The sequence below is a fragment of the Rhodotorula toruloides genome (assembly GCF_000320785.1).
Source record: "Rhodotorula toruloides NP11 unplaced genomic scaffold Scaffold2, whole genome shotgun sequence".
NCBI lineage: Eukaryota > Fungi > Basidiomycota > Microbotryomycetes > Sporidiobolales > Sporidiobolaceae > Rhodotorula > Rhodotorula toruloides.
Window position 1 is genome coordinate 606,187 of NW_015622962.1, and position 14,505 is coordinate 620,691.

General features: G+C 61.3%; 6 protein-coding genes across 6 annotated transcripts; 4 read left to right on the plus strand and 2 right to left on the minus strand.

Moving 5' to 3' along the window:
* Positions 1-158: 158 nt before the first annotated feature.
* RHTO_02924 (amidophosphoribosyltransferase) lies at positions 159-2,325 on the plus strand (the record flags this gene model as incomplete). Its single annotated transcript, XM_016416596.1, has 6 exons — positions 159-162; positions 316-400; positions 513-646; positions 708-793; positions 857-1,241; positions 1,319-2,325. 6 exons carry the CDS (start codon positions 159-161, stop codon positions 2,323-2,325), a joined length of 1,701 nt encoding a protein of 566 aa, XP_016276315.1.
* Positions 2,326-2,747: 422 nt separating this feature from the next.
* On the plus strand, positions 2,748-3,958 carry RHTO_02925 (syntaxin; the record flags this gene model as incomplete). Its single annotated transcript, XM_016416597.1, has 5 exons — positions 2,748-2,771; positions 2,826-2,960; positions 3,016-3,346; positions 3,393-3,592; positions 3,650-3,958. 5 exons carry the CDS (start codon positions 2,748-2,750, stop codon positions 3,956-3,958), a joined length of 999 nt encoding a protein of 332 aa, XP_016276316.1.
* Positions 3,959-4,138: 180 nt separating this feature from the next.
* On the minus strand, positions 4,139-4,983 carry RHTO_02926 (coiled-coil domain containing; the record flags this gene model as incomplete). The annotated part of the gene is made up of 5 exons (XM_016416598.1): positions 4,139-4,254; positions 4,315-4,363; positions 4,476-4,538; positions 4,671-4,824; positions 4,880-4,983. 5 exons carry the CDS (start codon positions 4,981-4,983, stop codon positions 4,139-4,141), a joined length of 486 nt encoding a protein of 161 aa, XP_016276317.1.
* A 105-nt stretch (positions 4,984-5,088) lies between these two features.
* On the plus strand, positions 5,089-9,498 carry RHTO_02927 (splicing factor 3B subunit 3; the record flags this gene model as incomplete). Its single annotated transcript, XM_016416599.1, has 13 exons — positions 5,089-5,320; positions 5,474-5,685; positions 5,742-5,921; positions 5,979-6,072; positions 6,127-6,320; positions 6,378-6,909; positions 6,972-7,384; positions 7,443-7,520; positions 7,576-7,739; positions 7,799-8,300; positions 8,358-8,690; positions 8,746-9,262; positions 9,317-9,498. The coding sequence occupies 13 exons, from the start codon at positions 5,089-5,091 to the stop codon at positions 9,496-9,498; spliced, it is 3,633 nt and encodes a 1,210-aa protein (XP_016276318.1).
* A 98-nt stretch (positions 9,499-9,596) lies between these two features.
* Positions 9,597-11,176, minus strand: RHTO_02928 (alpha-1,3-fucosyltransferase 10, glycosyltransferase family 10 protein; the record flags this gene model as incomplete). Its single annotated transcript, XM_016416600.1, has 4 exons — positions 9,597-10,024; positions 10,081-10,096; positions 10,185-10,513; positions 10,576-11,176. 4 exons carry the CDS (start codon positions 11,174-11,176, stop codon positions 9,597-9,599), a joined length of 1,374 nt encoding a protein of 457 aa, XP_016276319.1.
* A 607-nt stretch (positions 11,177-11,783) lies between these two features.
* RHTO_02929 (catalase) lies at positions 11,784-14,400 on the plus strand (the record flags this gene model as incomplete). The annotated part of the gene is made up of 11 exons (XM_016416601.1): positions 11,784-11,967; positions 12,024-12,054; positions 12,178-12,209; positions 12,273-12,429; positions 12,651-12,927; positions 12,981-13,199; positions 13,357-13,483; positions 13,584-13,673; positions 13,789-13,838; positions 13,948-14,208; positions 14,263-14,400. 11 exons carry the CDS (start codon positions 11,784-11,786, stop codon positions 14,398-14,400), a joined length of 1,566 nt encoding a protein of 521 aa, XP_016276320.1.
* Between the last annotated feature and the right edge of the window lie 105 nt (positions 14,401-14,505).

Consider the following 14,505-nt stretch of genomic DNA (forward strand, 5'->3'; position numbering starts at 1 on the left):
TGAGCCAGTCGCGTTGGAGCGAAGTCGCTCTCTGCTTGGTCCCGTTCATCAAGTCGCTCTCCCACCGCTCCAAGCGGCCTGCTGGTGCTCGCTACCGCTACATAACTCGTCTGTGACTTGCTCGAACCTTTGCACGACCCGCGCAGACGCCGTCAGCCATGTGTACGCTCCCCTCGCTTCCTCATCTTGAACGGCCGCCAAATTCCTTCTCCTGTGGGGTCCCGAGCACGGGAGCAGAGCGGACGGACTCGAGCGGACGTTGTTCAGTAGCGCGGACTCGTTACTGACCTCGCCTACCCGTTCGCCTTCGCGCAGGTGGCATTCTCGCCGTCCTCCTCGCGAGCCAGAACAATGTCGCGTCCGAGATTGCAGAGGGTCTCCAGCTTCTCCAGCACCGCGGGTCAGTCCTGTTTTTCTCGCTCGGGCTGCTGAGGACTTTTGGCGACGGCTGCCAGCATCTCCGAGGCGCCGGCACGCCCCTGGACCCTGCTGACTGTTCCCCACTTCGACAGGCAAGATGCGTGCGGCGTGGTCACTTGCGGTCCCAAGGGCCGCTTCTACCAGTGCAAGGGCAACGGCATGGTTCGCGACCTCCTCGACGCGAAGAACCTGAGCCAGCTCATCGGCGGTATGGGCGTCGGGCACGGTTCGTCCTCCTTCGGAGTGCCGTTTCGCTCAGGTGTGTACTGACAGGCCCGCTCGTACAGCTCGGTACCCGACCGCTGGTTCCTCTGCGCAATCTGAGGCGCAGCCGTTCTACGTCAACTCGCCTTACGGTCTCGTCTTTGCCCACGTCCGTTCCGCTGCCCCTCGCTATTCGCCTCCTTTCTCCTGCTGATCAAGTTCATGCTTACAGAACGGCAACCTGATCAACACAGAGCACCTCCGCTACTACCTCGACCACTATGCTCACCGGCATATCAACACCTCGTCCGACTCTGAGCTCCTCCTCAACCTCCTCGCCGACGCACTGCAAAAGACGGGCAAGTTCCGCATCGATGAGGACGACATCTTCCGCGCCATCCGCGAAGTCATGCAGATGACCTCGGGTGGGTACGCTTGCACGGCCATGATCGCAGGCTACGGGATCTTTGGTTTCCGCGACCCGAACGGGATCAGGCCAATGGGATGGGCGAAGCGCAAGAGCGAGACGGTGCCGGGCGGATTCGACTACATGATGGCGTCGGAGAGCGTTGTTTGCGATGCGCTTGGCTATTCGGACTGGACGGACATCAAGCCTGGTCAGTTCCGCTGCATCCTTTCTTTCCCAAACAGCCGTATCGATAGCTCGATGCTGAGTCTTCATCTTCTCTCGCAGGCGAAGCCATCATTGTCACGCAGGACGGAGTCAAGACGATGCAATGCACACCGGCTCGCACGTTCGCGCCGGATGTGTTCGAATACGTCTACTTCGCCCGCCCCGACTCGGTCGTCGATGGCATCTCGGTCTACCGCGCACGGATGGCGATGGGCGACGCGCTGGCGGCGACGGCGAAGGCTCAGCTCGACAAGGCCGGCATCAAGGTCGACGTTGTCATCCCCGTTCCCGATACTTCCCGCGTTGCCGCCCTCCAGCTTGCGCAGAACCTCAACATCCCCTACCGCGAAGGCTTCGTCAAGAACCGCTACGTTGGACGCACCTTCATCATGCCCGGCCAGGAGCTGAGGCGAAAGAACGTCCGCCGCAAGCTCAACGCGATGGCCCTCGAGTTCGCCGGCAAGAACGTCATGATCGTCGACGACTCGATTGTGCGCGGGACAACCTCGAAGGAGATTATCGTCATGGCGCGCGAGGCGGGCGCCAAGAAGGTCATCATGGCTTCTTGCGCTCCTCCCATCCGCTACCCTTGCGTGTACGGCATTGATATGCCGAGTCGCCATGAGCTCGTCGCACACGACCGCACGGAGGACGAAATCGCCGAGTACATCGGCGCCGACCACATCATCTTCCAGACACTCGACGACCTCGTCTCCAGCTGCCAGCGCCTCAACCCCTCCATCGAGCGCTTCGAGTGCTCCGTCTTCAACGGCGAGTACGTCACCGGCGGCGTCGACGAGGCGTATCTCTCGCACATCGAGGGCCTTCGCAACGACAACGCGAAGAGGAAGGCCGGTCAGCAGGGTGCCGGGCCCGCGCTCGTCAACATCAACGGCGCCAACGCCTCGAACGTCGTTCTCGCAAGCCAACCGCTGGGCGACGTGACCGGTGGCGGCGAGGTCGCTGGCGGTGGCGACATCAGCCAGGTCGTCGGCCTTTCGAACGAGAATGCAGGTGAGGCGAAGGAGTCGCCCAGTATCGTCGTTGGCCTCGACAACCAGCGATAGCCTCTCAGCACGCGCGTTCCTACGCCTACCTGCACTTCCCCCTCCCTCCATGTTTCGGTTCCTGTGTTCCTTCCTGGGGCTTTCCGCGCAGTCTCTTGTTCGTCTCCTCTTCTATATCCCGCACCACGTATTGACTCTGCTCGCCTGCCACAATCTCACATTCTGCAGTAGAACACCCTGCAACTCGCATCGCCTGACCGTCGAATCCTCCTGACAGGATCGCTGCTTCTCTGCCTCTTCGTCTCACTCGCAAGTCGCTACTGCCTGTGCTGCATTGCTGCAAACCCACAAGCTGAAGCACTGAAGTTGCTCCACGCTTGACCCCGGCGCATCCAGGCGTCCGCGGACATCCCGGACGCTGGCTCCTCCTCGACTCTCCTGCTGCTTTCGCCTCGTCGTTCTCCCTTGCTTCGTGTTGCGACATGGCTGGACTGCTCAAACTACCTGTGCGTCGGATTTTCGGCGCTGTGAGCTCGAAGCTGACGCCTCACGCTGCACAGGGCACGACCGCCGCCTCGAAGGACGGTTACGCTTCGCTCGACCAGCCCATCAAGCAGCACACGGTTTCCGCAGGAGGCATCAAGGATGTTCCTATCGAGCTAGGCGACCTCGCAAACGACGTGTATTTCGACGAGGTGCGTCGCTTTTTCGCGTGAGGGATCCGCTTCTCTGACTGGGCCTTTCCTCCAGGTCGCCCGCATTCGTGACGCCATTCGCGCGCTAGACGACACGATCTCGACGTTGCAGACGAAGCAAGCCTACTCGCTCCAAGCGCCAAGCGAATCGCTCGCCGTCGAGATCACCACGCTCTCCTCGAAACTCTCGCAGGACATCTCCTACCACCGGTCTCGCATCGCTGTGCTCGGCCAGCAAGTCGGGAAGGACGAGGCTCGTCGTGGACACTGGGAGAACCTGAAGGCGGCATTGCAGCGAATGGTCGAGAAGTGGCAGAGGGCGGAGCAGGCGCACCGAGAGAAGGTGAGGGACAAGATCGGGCGGCAGATGCGCATCGGCGAGTCCCGTTTCACTCGCTTCATTCGACGTACACTGATCCCTCGAGAACGTAGTCAACCCCGACGTGACGGACGAGGAAGTCAAGCAGGCCGTCGACACTTCGGCTGGGGCGCAGACGCAGGTCTTCCAGCAGGCCATCATGGGTGCTCGCTCGGCAGCGGCAAAGTCAGCCTTGACCGAAGCCGAAAGCCGGAGGAGTGAGCTTGTCCAAATCGAGGAGACGCTCGTCCAGCTCGCCGCCCTCATGCAGCAGGTTGGCAGACTTCGCTTCTTCCGATACTGCCTCAGACTTTGACGTTCGCTCCTCCAGGTCGCCGATCTCGTCGTTCAACAGGATGTCCAGATCACGCACATCGAGTCGACGACGGCCGGCGTCGAAGCGGACGTCGAACAAGGCGTCAAACAGATCGGACTGGCAAAAGTTTCCGCTGCCGCTGCGAGGCACAAGAGGAAGATGTGTGCGGCGTTCGGCTTCTTGCTGCTGTTGGTCTTGATCATAGTGGTCGTTATCGAGGTGAAGCAAGGCAGCGGAGGCGGAGGAGGAGGGAAGGAAGAGGTCAAGACGGAAACGGTCAGCGCCGCCGCATCAGCGACATCGCATGCTGCGAGGTATCGGTAGCTGTGGAGCGAGTTGCGGCAGGCTGTAGACATCTCACTCTGTATCGAGTATGACCTTGACATCGTCGGTCGAGCCGCCGGCTGACGCACGAGGCGGGCGAACTGGCCCCTTGGGTGTCGTTGAAGCGAAGGGTATCAATGACATCGCCGGTCGGGATACAGAATCGGCGAGAACAGCGTATCACTCCTCGTCTGATCCCGCCTCGTCCGCATCGCCTGCTCCCGCCTTGTCCATGCCGGCCAGAAGCTCGTCTGTTGCTGGTTCAGCGCCACCCTTTTGTGCTTGTAACCGTTTTCCTGCGATGGGGAAAGCCGTCAGATCTGGCTGAAGCAAGCGAAAGGAGGGTAGCGACGAACGAATCAGTTGCGAGATGGCGAGCTCCGTCTTTGGCTTCAACTTGGCGAGCTGGGGAAGAGATAGTCGTCAGTACTGATGCAAAACGGTACATGATGACGGCGACAGCGAAGCGGGACGGCTGTTGAGGTGCAGGTCGAGGGGAAGAGGGAGACAATCGCACCTTTCGCTCCAGATCCCGCTTCAAATCCCAGTTCGGCTTCTTCGGTTGGATATTTGTCAGATCCTGTAGGTGGAAAAGCAAAGGAGGGCCGGGGTGTTGAAAGGTGAAGGCAGGGGCAGGAGGAGGAGGAGAAGGGTCAGCGTCCGCCCTCACAGGTCCTGGCGTGCCTCCAGCTGCACGGGTAGAAGTACGCACCAGCTCCTGCGCCCGCTGTGCCTCGTCCTGCGCAATCGCCGCGTCCGTCAACCCCTCGACCTGCTTCTCGACCGTGTCCTCCTCGTCTAGCCGCGCGTGTTTGCGCGCCGTTCCAGTCTCTGGGTCGTAGTTTCGGAACTTGAAGGTCTCCTCTCTGCAATGCAAGACCCGTCAGAGCCGTCGTCGAGCGAGGAAGCGATGGGACTCACCCGTCGGCGGCATCTGTGGGTGCGCCAGCGTCGTGCTGAAGTTTGCGCTTCTTCAATGCGGCGAGCTTTGCCTTGCGAGCGTCGGAAGCTTCCTGCAGCGACATCTTAGCGGGCACGACGATACGGACCGACACCAACCCACACCTCTCACTCCGCTATCTCATCAGCTTGGTTTCTCGCTGCACGCCTGGCTGGACTGACGAGCCAAGATGGTCCACTTGTACCACCACTCGCTCATCCCCAGCTCGTCCATCACCTGCGCGTGCGTGGGCAACTTCAGCGGCACCAAGCAGCAGGAGATCTGCGTCGCACGCGGCGGCCAGCGCATCGAGCTGCTCAGGACGGATGCGCAGACGGGCAAGCTCGAGAGTATCGTCGAGGCGGACGTGTTTGGGCAGATCAGGAGCTTGACTGCGTTCAAGTTGACCGGCGGTTCCAAGGGTGAGTTCGCAGACCGTTACGTTGCGTCCGCGGGCTCAGGCGGGTCTGCAGGGCGTCCGACGAGGTCTATGCATTGTACTTGAGGGCACCGGAGCTGACCGGCGCTGTCCCGCCTCTTTCGCGCCGACCTGCTCCTCCTCATCTCCGCCGCAGACTACATCATCATCGGCTCCGACTCTGGCCGGATAGTCGTCCTCGAGTACGACCCGAACAACAATGTCTTCAACAAGCTGCACCAGGAGACGTACGGCCGATCAGGTTCGCGGCGAATCGTCCCCGGACAGTACCTCGCAACGGATCCGAAAGGACGTGCAGTCATGATTGGAGCGATGGAGAAGAGCAAGCTCGTTTACATCCTGAACAGGGTGCGTAGCGCAATCGAGACCCGCTATCCGCTTGAGCTGACGAGCTCTCTCTACAGGATGCCGCCGCCAACCTCACCATCTCGTCTCCGCTCGAAGCTCACAAGCCCCGAGCAATCATCCACTCGATTGTTGGTGTCGACGTCGGCTTCGAGAATCCGATGTTTGCGGCGCTCGAGGTGGACTACACGGAGGCAGATCAGGATTCGACAGGCGCAGCATTCGATGCGGCGGAGAAGGTGCGTCGAGAGTCCCTCGGACGGCTCTCTGTCGATACTGACCCCTGGCTTTTACAGATGCTCACGTACTATGAGCTCGACCTCGGCTTGAACCACGTTGTGCGGAAATGGAGCGAGGCTACGGACCCGCGAGCGAATCTCCTTGTCCAGGGTAAGTAGGAATGCTCTGCTCCTGTTACCTGGTACTGACGAACATCTCTCGCAGTGCCCGGTGGTCAGAACGCGACGATGGACCGGTTCGATGGCCCGTCCGGCGTGCTCGTCTGCTGCGAGGACTACATCATCTACAAGCATCAGGGCGCGAAGGAGCACCGTGTCCCGATTCCGAAGCGGGCGCACCCCTTGGCGGATCCGGAGCGAGGCGTCATCATCACGGCGGCGGTCATGCACAAGATGAAGGTGGGCTGAGGCGAGCAGGACTCGTGGACACGAACGCTAACTCTGCTTCCTCTCCAGGGCGCCTTCTTCTTCTTGCTGCAAAGCGAGGAGGGTGACCTCTTCAAGGTCACGATCGAGCACGAGGAGGAGGAGGTTACGGCGCTCAAGATCAAGTACTTCGACACCGTCCCCTCCGCCTCGTCTCTCTGCATCCTCAAATCCGGTTTCCTCTTCGTCGCGACCGAGTTTGGCAACCCTCGCCTGTATCAGTTCGAGAAGCTCGGCGACGACGACGACGAGACCGAGTTCTCCTCGACCGACTACGACAACCTCGGCGCCGGCACCGACCCGCTTCCTCCCGCCCTCTTCCGCCTTCGCGAGCTGCAGAATCTCGCCATCGCCGACGAGGTCGAGTCACTCGCGCCGATCCTCGACGCCAAGGTCGCCAACTACCTTGGCGAGGACACGCCGCAGATCTACGCGGCCTGCGGACGAGGAGCGCGGAGTTCACTCAGGATCTTGCGGCAGGGTCTCGAGGTGATGGAGGCTGTCAGCTCGGAGCTTCCCGGAGCGCCTATCGCGGTGTGGACGACCAAGTTGCGAGCAGAAGGTGCGTCGGGTTTGCTTAACTAGACCTTTTCCGCTCCGCGCTGACAGCTAGCCTGCTCGCAGACCAATACGACGCCTACATCATCCTCTCTTTTGTCAACGGCACTCTCGTCCTCGCTATCGGCGACACGATTGAGGAGGTCTCCGACACCGGCTTCATCTCGTCCGCACCGACTCTCGGCGTCCAGCAGCTCGGCGACGATGCCCTCCTGCAGATCTACCCTCGCGGTATCCGTCACATTCTCGCCGACAAGCGCGTCAACGAGTGGAAGGTCGGTGCGCGGGAGACGATCGTCTGCGCGACCACCAACAGCCGCCAGGTCGTCATCGGCCTGTCGACGGGCGAGCTCGTCTACTTCGAACTCGACATGGATGGTCAGCTGAACGAATTTCAGGAGCGGAAGCCGATGGGAGCCGAGATCCTGGCGCTCAGCATCGCGGAGGTGCCGGAGGGACGGCAACGGACACCGTACCTCGTGAGTCGCGCCGCTTCCTGATCCTGCTTGTCACTCGCTGATCGTTCGTTACCGCCAGGCCGTCGGGTGCGCCGATTCGACCGTCCGCATCATCTCGCTCGACCCGGAGAACACGCTCGACTCGCTCTCGCTGCAGGTGCGTACAGACGGATTAAAGCTTGCCGCATCGAGCTCACCTCGCATCTCCGCAGGCTCTCACCGCGCCGCCGTCCTCGATTGTTATGGCCGAGATCACCGACGCGAGCATCGACAAGTACCACGCGACGATGTTCGTCAACATCGGCCTGAACAACGGTGTCTTGCTTCGAACTGTCCTCGACCCGCTCACGGGCAGTCTCGGCGACACGCGAACACGGTGAGTCGCGCTGTTCCTTTCGCGAGCCGCAATACCCGCTGACACCGCCGCATCACCAGCTTCCTCGGGTCTCGTCCCGTCAAGCTCGCTCGCGTACCCGTCCAAGGCTCTCCCGCCATCCTCGCCCTCTCCTCCCGTCCTTGGCTCAACTACGCCTACCGCGGCATCCTCCAATTCACGCCCCTCATCTTCGACGCGCTCGACTACGCGTGGAGCTTCTCTGCGGAACTGTGTCCCGAGGGCCTCATTGGCATCGTCGGCAACAGCCTTCGCATCTTCACCTTCCCCCGTCTCGGTCAGAAGGTCCAGCAAACCTCCATCGACCTCTCCTACACTCCCCGCCAGCTCCTTACCTCGGCCCACTCCCGCCTGCTCTACACTGTCGAGGCCGACCACCGGACATTCTCGCCGTCAGCAATTCAGAAGACGGTCAGCGACATGCGGATGGCGGAGATGGAGGTCGACGAGGAGGTCTTGAACCTTGACCCGAAGGAGTTTGGCCTGCCGCGAGGACCGGCGGGGCAGTGGGCTTCCTGCGTGCGAGTGATCGACCCAGTGACGGTGCGTCGCGGCGCTACTCACTTGCGAGGTCAGATGCTGACCTCTTCCCACCTACAGGCCGAGACCGTCTTCAAGGTCGACCTCGAGCACAACGAGGCGGCGTTCTCTGCAGCCGTCGTCACCTTCCACTCGCACCCGAATGAGGTCTTCCTCGTCGTCGGTACTGGTCAGGACACGTCGCTCGCTCCCAGGGCGTGCAAGCAAGCGTACCTGCACACGTACAAGCTGCTCGAGGAGGGCCGGCAACTTGAGCTGCTGCACAAGACGGAGGTCGACGACATCCCGAAGGCGCTCATCGCGTTCCAGGGAAGGCTCGTTGCGGGTGTCGGCAAGGCGCTGCGATTGTACGACCTCGGCAAGAAGAAGTTGTTGCGAAAGGCGGAGAACAAGGTGCGTCGCGCGTAGTCTCGCGCTTACCCCTCCGCTCACCTTTCTTCCCTCGCAGAGCTTTGCGACGATGATTATGACGCTCAACACGCAAGGCACGCGTATCATTGTGGGCGACGCGCAAGAGTCGGTCTACTACGCCGTCTACAAGGCGCCCGAGAACCGCCTCCTCATTTTCGCCGACGACATCTCGCCTCGGTGGACCACGGCGTCCATCATGGTCGACTACGAGACGGTCGCAGCGGGTGACAAGTTCGGCAACTTCTTCGTCAACCGCCTGCCGAAGGGCGTCAGCACCGACGTAGACGACGACCCGACCGGCGCCGGCATCATGCACGAGAAGCCGTACCTGATGGGCGCCCCGCACCGGACGCACCTCCTCGCGCACTACCACATCGGCGACATCATCACGTCGCTGCACAAGGTCGCGCTCGTTGCAGGCGGACGCGACCTGTTGGTGTACACCGGCCTCATGGGTACGGTCGGCGTGCTCGTGCCCTTCGTCTCAAACGAGGACGTCGACTTCTTCACGACCCTCGAAATGCACCTGCGGTCCGAGGCGCCGTCGCTCTGCGGTGAGTCTAGCTGCTCACGAGTCTCGAGGCGATCGAGCTGACTCTCTTCCGCAGGCCGCGAGCACCTCGCTTACCGAAGCGCCTACACACCCGTCAAGGCAACGGTCGACGGCGACTTGTGCGAGGTGTATCGGAACTTGCCGATGGCCAAGCAGGGACAGATTGCGGGCGAGCTCGAGCGGACGGTAAGCGAGGTCATCAAGAAGTTGGACAACGTGCGGGCGTCGGCGTGGTAGGAAAAGCCGTCGATGAGCGGCGCAATGCTGTCTGTCTGTATTCTAGCGTATCTCGACGTGCGTTACGGGGAAAGAGTGTCTGTTACGGAGATACCAGCTCAAGGCGGCACCCAGGTATTCCGCGCCCACGCCTCGCCGAGGTAGGCACCCGCCAGCCGACAGTCCTGAGGATACGGACTGTTCGCCTGCCGCACCACCTTGCCGAGCGGATTCCGCTCGTCCTCGAGCCACGCCGTGTCCTTCTTCCATGCGAGCATCTCCTCGTACTCCTCCCGCCCCTCCTCGCTGGACAAGTACTCCAGCCGGTCCGCAAGTCGCTTGATGCCCGCCTTGGCCTCGGGCGAAAGTTCCTTCGGCTCTTCACTGTCAGTGGTCGACTGCGAGGTGTAATTGGAAGGAAGGTAGTCGGCGAGGTCGATGGCGGCGGTAGGCGATGGGAAGAAGCGAGCCGCGGCATGGGGAGGGCCGTAGACGAGCGGGACACTGCCACGCTCGAGAGCCTGGAAGTACTTTTCCGTGGCGTAGTCTGCGTGGGCGGCGGTCAGCGGGAGTAGAAGTTTGCGCAGGAGGAAGGAAGCGCACCGAGGTCATTCGAGTTCTGCGGGTCGAGAGATAGACCACAACGTCAAGGAAGGGTTAAGCGAAGGTGCTGAGAGGGAAGCCAGCGAAAAGGAGCCCGAACTCACCTCGAAAGCAAGGGTGAATCGGTAGCGCGAGATTAAGGTGATTTTCTCGTTCCACTTGGTGTGCGTGCCGACATCGTCATAGATGCCCAGCTCTTGCAGAGTCGAGTCGATGTCGGCGTTGTTGTGACAGCTGCCGAACGAGTCGATCTTGCCGGGCATGAGCGAGACAAGTTCGTCGAGGACTAGCGAGCGTGCGTTCTTCGGTTGACAATTCGTGATGAAGGCGGCAGCGATCTTGTCATGGCGTTTCTGATCGACAGGGAGAGGCGAGTTGCTATAGTTGAAGTAGGAATAGGAATATGTCGCAGGGACGGTGCTGTTCAGGCGGTCTGCGGGCGGAGCGGAGTGTTGAGCAGGTCCGCTCGGCGAAGGTCGAACTGTGTGCACCCACACGTCACCTCAAAGTCGTACGTCTCGTTGCGCTTGCCCTCGCGCAACTTGTTAAAGTGCCGTTCGAGAAACGGTCGATTTGGCGCACTCTCGACTGCCCACGCCGCAAACTTCTGCCACGGCCGCTCCTTCCGCAGTCGCTCAAACTCTTCGTCCTCCATACCCGCGTGGGAATCGACATTCAGGACCAGGACGTCGGCGGCGGATTCGTCCTCCGTGTAGATCACGGCGACCGGGCAAGTTGGCTGCAGGATCGGGTCGCCCTGGTTGATCTTGTCGTCGTGTCGGTAGTACAGGCGGACAGCTGGTCCCGTAATGTTGCCTGCGAGGGGGTCGTCCTCGACGAGTACCGCCTCCTTCGAGCTGGCAGTCGTCCCGAACGACCCAGTTGACCGCGTCGCGAGGTAGCCAAGCAAGCAGCCTGCAGTCACGCCCAGCACGCCCGTTCGCCAGTCCCACCGTCGCCGCTTTGGCTTGCGCTGCCAGGCCAATTCCTCCTCGACCGCCGCAAGCTCCTCCTCGACGCCCTCAAGCTCGTTCGCCTCGAGATCGGACCCGCTGAACCTCGTGAGCCCTACAGCTTCAGGCTGGCGTGCGCTCATCCACAGCAGGCGTGGTCAGGTGAGGTGTCTTGCGCCGACTTCTCGCAGCGAGTTGGTCTGGGTTGAGCAGCTCACACGTCCCCGCTTCGAGCGCCTGCTGCTGGATATACGGGATCCAGACATTCCATGTGCTGCTGCAACCCGCCAGACGCGGTCTCGCTCGCTTCCCTCGCCATCCTCACCTACGACTGATGAGAACCGCCAGACTCCGCCAGACACATTCACCTCGCCCACAACGCGCTCACCGGTGAGGCGGGACAAAGATAGACCGCGGCAAGGGCAGGACTGGCGGTGCGGGAATCAATGCGGGCTTGGCGCTGCCACGAGGCGAGCTTGCGAGTCTTCTGACGCCGGACGAACTCGCCTCGCGAGGCTCCCTTCGACTCGGTCTGCTTCGTAGCGTGGGAGGCGAGCGGGGAAACGGCCGACAAAACGATGCGGTTCCGCTGATTGGACCAGAGGACATCAGATACGCCCTTGTGCGAGTCCTGCTCGTCAGCTCGCTTCTCGCGCTCCTTCGCTCGGCTCGTCCCGCTACACCTGCTTTCGCTCCTTGCCTCTCTTCTGAATGCGTCGCACTCTTCGCTTGCTCAGCGACTCCTCCAAGATGGCCTCGCTCCTCCAGACTGCCGAAACCGCCGTCCTCTCCAAGATCCCTGGCGCCGATCCTCGCCCCGCTCAGAAGGCTCAGGCTTTCAGCGGCATGAATGACGGCCCTGCCGTCACCGCCAGTCGCCTAACGGGCCTCACACAGAAGGACGTCGCCCGCGACGATGCTTCCCTCTATACCAGTGCGTTTGGCGGTTCCTTGTTGTGGAACTGTCCGCTGATATCGCGTCGCTGGTAGCCAATTTTGGCCAGATCCTGCCAGACTCGGCGTGCGTGGCAGCCCTTTACTGACTCGAGACGGCCATTGCTGACCGTTCCGTCCCCCCTCATCCATCGCCTCGTTCGCCTTCGTCTCTCTCATCGGCTCTCTGATGCTTTTCTGACGCCAATAGTCACTCGCTCAACGTCGGAGGCATCCCGACCAGTCAGTCCTTGTCGAGACGCCCGACTCTCCCGCAATCTTCGCTGACCTCCGCCCGCTTCTCAGCCATCGACACCGCTCTCTTCGAGAAGCAGCAGACGTTCAATCGCTCCAAGACGCGCGAGCGCATTGTACACCCCTGCGGATCCGCCGCGTTCGGTTCCTTCACCGTCACGCACGATGTCAGCAAGTACACGAAGGCCGACTTCTCCAGCCAGGCACCGTGACGCCTGTTTTCACGCGTTTCAGCACAGTTACGTATGGACGAGAACATCCCGACCAAGCAAGGAACCCGCGCGGGTTCGCTGTGAAGTTCTACACGGCCAGCGGCAACTACGATCTGGTGGGTTTGAATTGGCCGAGGTACGACGCCTTTCCACTTTCGCAGTAACTTCACGTGAACGCTGGACGCTGACTTCGCCTGTCGCTTTCTCCCCCACTCAGTTTCTTCGTCCGCGAACCCTTCATGGGCCCCGATGTCATCCGCTCTCAGCAGCGCAACCCTCGCAACTTCCTCATCGACTATAACGCCTGGTTTGACTTCCTCGCCAACGTACCGGAGTCGCACTACGCAGGCGCCGTGCTTCTCTCGGACGAAGGCACACCCGTTGGCTGGAAGCACATGAATGGCTTCGGCTGCCACACATTCCGCTGGACCAACAAGGAGGGCGGCAGCGTCTTTGTCAAGCATCACTGGATCTGCCAGCAGGAAAAGAAGAACGTGCGTTGCGCGTGCGCTCCAGTCCTTGCGAGCCGCTGATCTCCCCTTTGCAGTTCACCTACGACGAAGCTGTCAGGATGTGCGGCGAGGACCCGGACTACGCCAAGCGCGATCTCTGGGAGTACATCGAGAACGGCAATGCGGCTCGCTGGACGATGAAGGTCCAGCTCATGACGCCTGAGGAGGCGACGACCGTCGACTTCGACCCGTTCGACGTCACCAAGTTCTGGCCTGAGTCGCAGTTCCCGCTTGTCGAGGTGGGAGAACTTAAGGTGAGTTGAGGACGAAGCCTGCGGCGACGGCGAGGAAGGGAAGGGACCTCTCCGTGTCCGAGCGAACCTCGAGTCCCTCAGGGCTCAGGCGTCACCTCTGATCAGATGCGCTGCTTGTGAAATAGCTTGTACTGACGCTTTCTTCTTCTTTGGACAGCTCGACAGGAACCCGGAGGACTACCACCGCGATGTCGAGCAGGCCGCCTTCTCCCCCGGCTCGCTCGTTCCCGGTATCGAGCTTTCGCCTGACTCGCTTCTCTGCTGGAGGGCGTGGTTCTACCGCGGTGCGTGCTCTCGAAGTCCTTGTGAGATCGCTGCTGGGAGAATCGACGAACTCTTGGGGAGAGACCGTTGGATCGAGGCTGACCTTCTCCCCCGTCCCAGACACACAATACGACCGCCTTGGCAGCGCCAACATCCACCAGATCCCCGTCAACTGCCCGTTCATGGCAAAGCAGCACTCGCCCGACAACTGTACGTCGAGATGTGCCTTACTCTCGGCGTTCGCTTCTGACCACCCAGCCCGTTCCTTTCCTCCGCCGCTTCCGTCTCTTGCTGATGCCGTGTCACTCTTCGCGCACTCTTGCAGACGCTGGCAACATGCGCGTCGACGGCAACACTCTTAGCAAGCCCGTCTACGTGAGTTACCTGCTCCTCCGTCCAGGCGTCGCTCTCGTTTTGCCGCCGCCGCTTCTCACCTTCCCGTCTTCTCGTTCTTCTTGATTGCGTGTGACGCTCGCGGGCGCAGTTCCCGAATTCGTACCACTCGAAGGCGCCGACGACCGACACGACTCCATCGTTCGACGTTACCGCCGTCGAGACGCCGATGCAGGTCGCCTCGAACGTGCTCTCTCGCAAGAGTCACTACCGCCACGAGGGCCAGCCGAGCGAGTACTGGGCGGCTAAGGACTTCTACCTGAACCAGCTCGACGCCCAAGGCAGGGCGAACTTGCACTCGAACACGGGTCGCCTGCTCAAGTTCGCAGACGAGATCGTCAAGAAGAACTACGTGCGTTCAACCGGATCCGCTTCTCCGCGCTCGAGCTGATCTCTGCGGGGACAGCTCATCCAACTCTACGCCATCTCGCCCAACTACGCCAACGGCGTTTACGAAGGTCTTCCCGAGAAGCCCAAGACGTTCGCGATGGACGAGGTCGCCGAAGCGAGCAAGACGGCTCACCTCGTCGGCAAGAACCCGTAGTTCCAGCTCAAGAACGCCGGCGCTCAGTTCATGGGCATGGGCATTCCCGCTTCGAGCCAGTACGCGATGGACTCGACGCCCGCCCAGCAGCAGTGAAAAGCGATT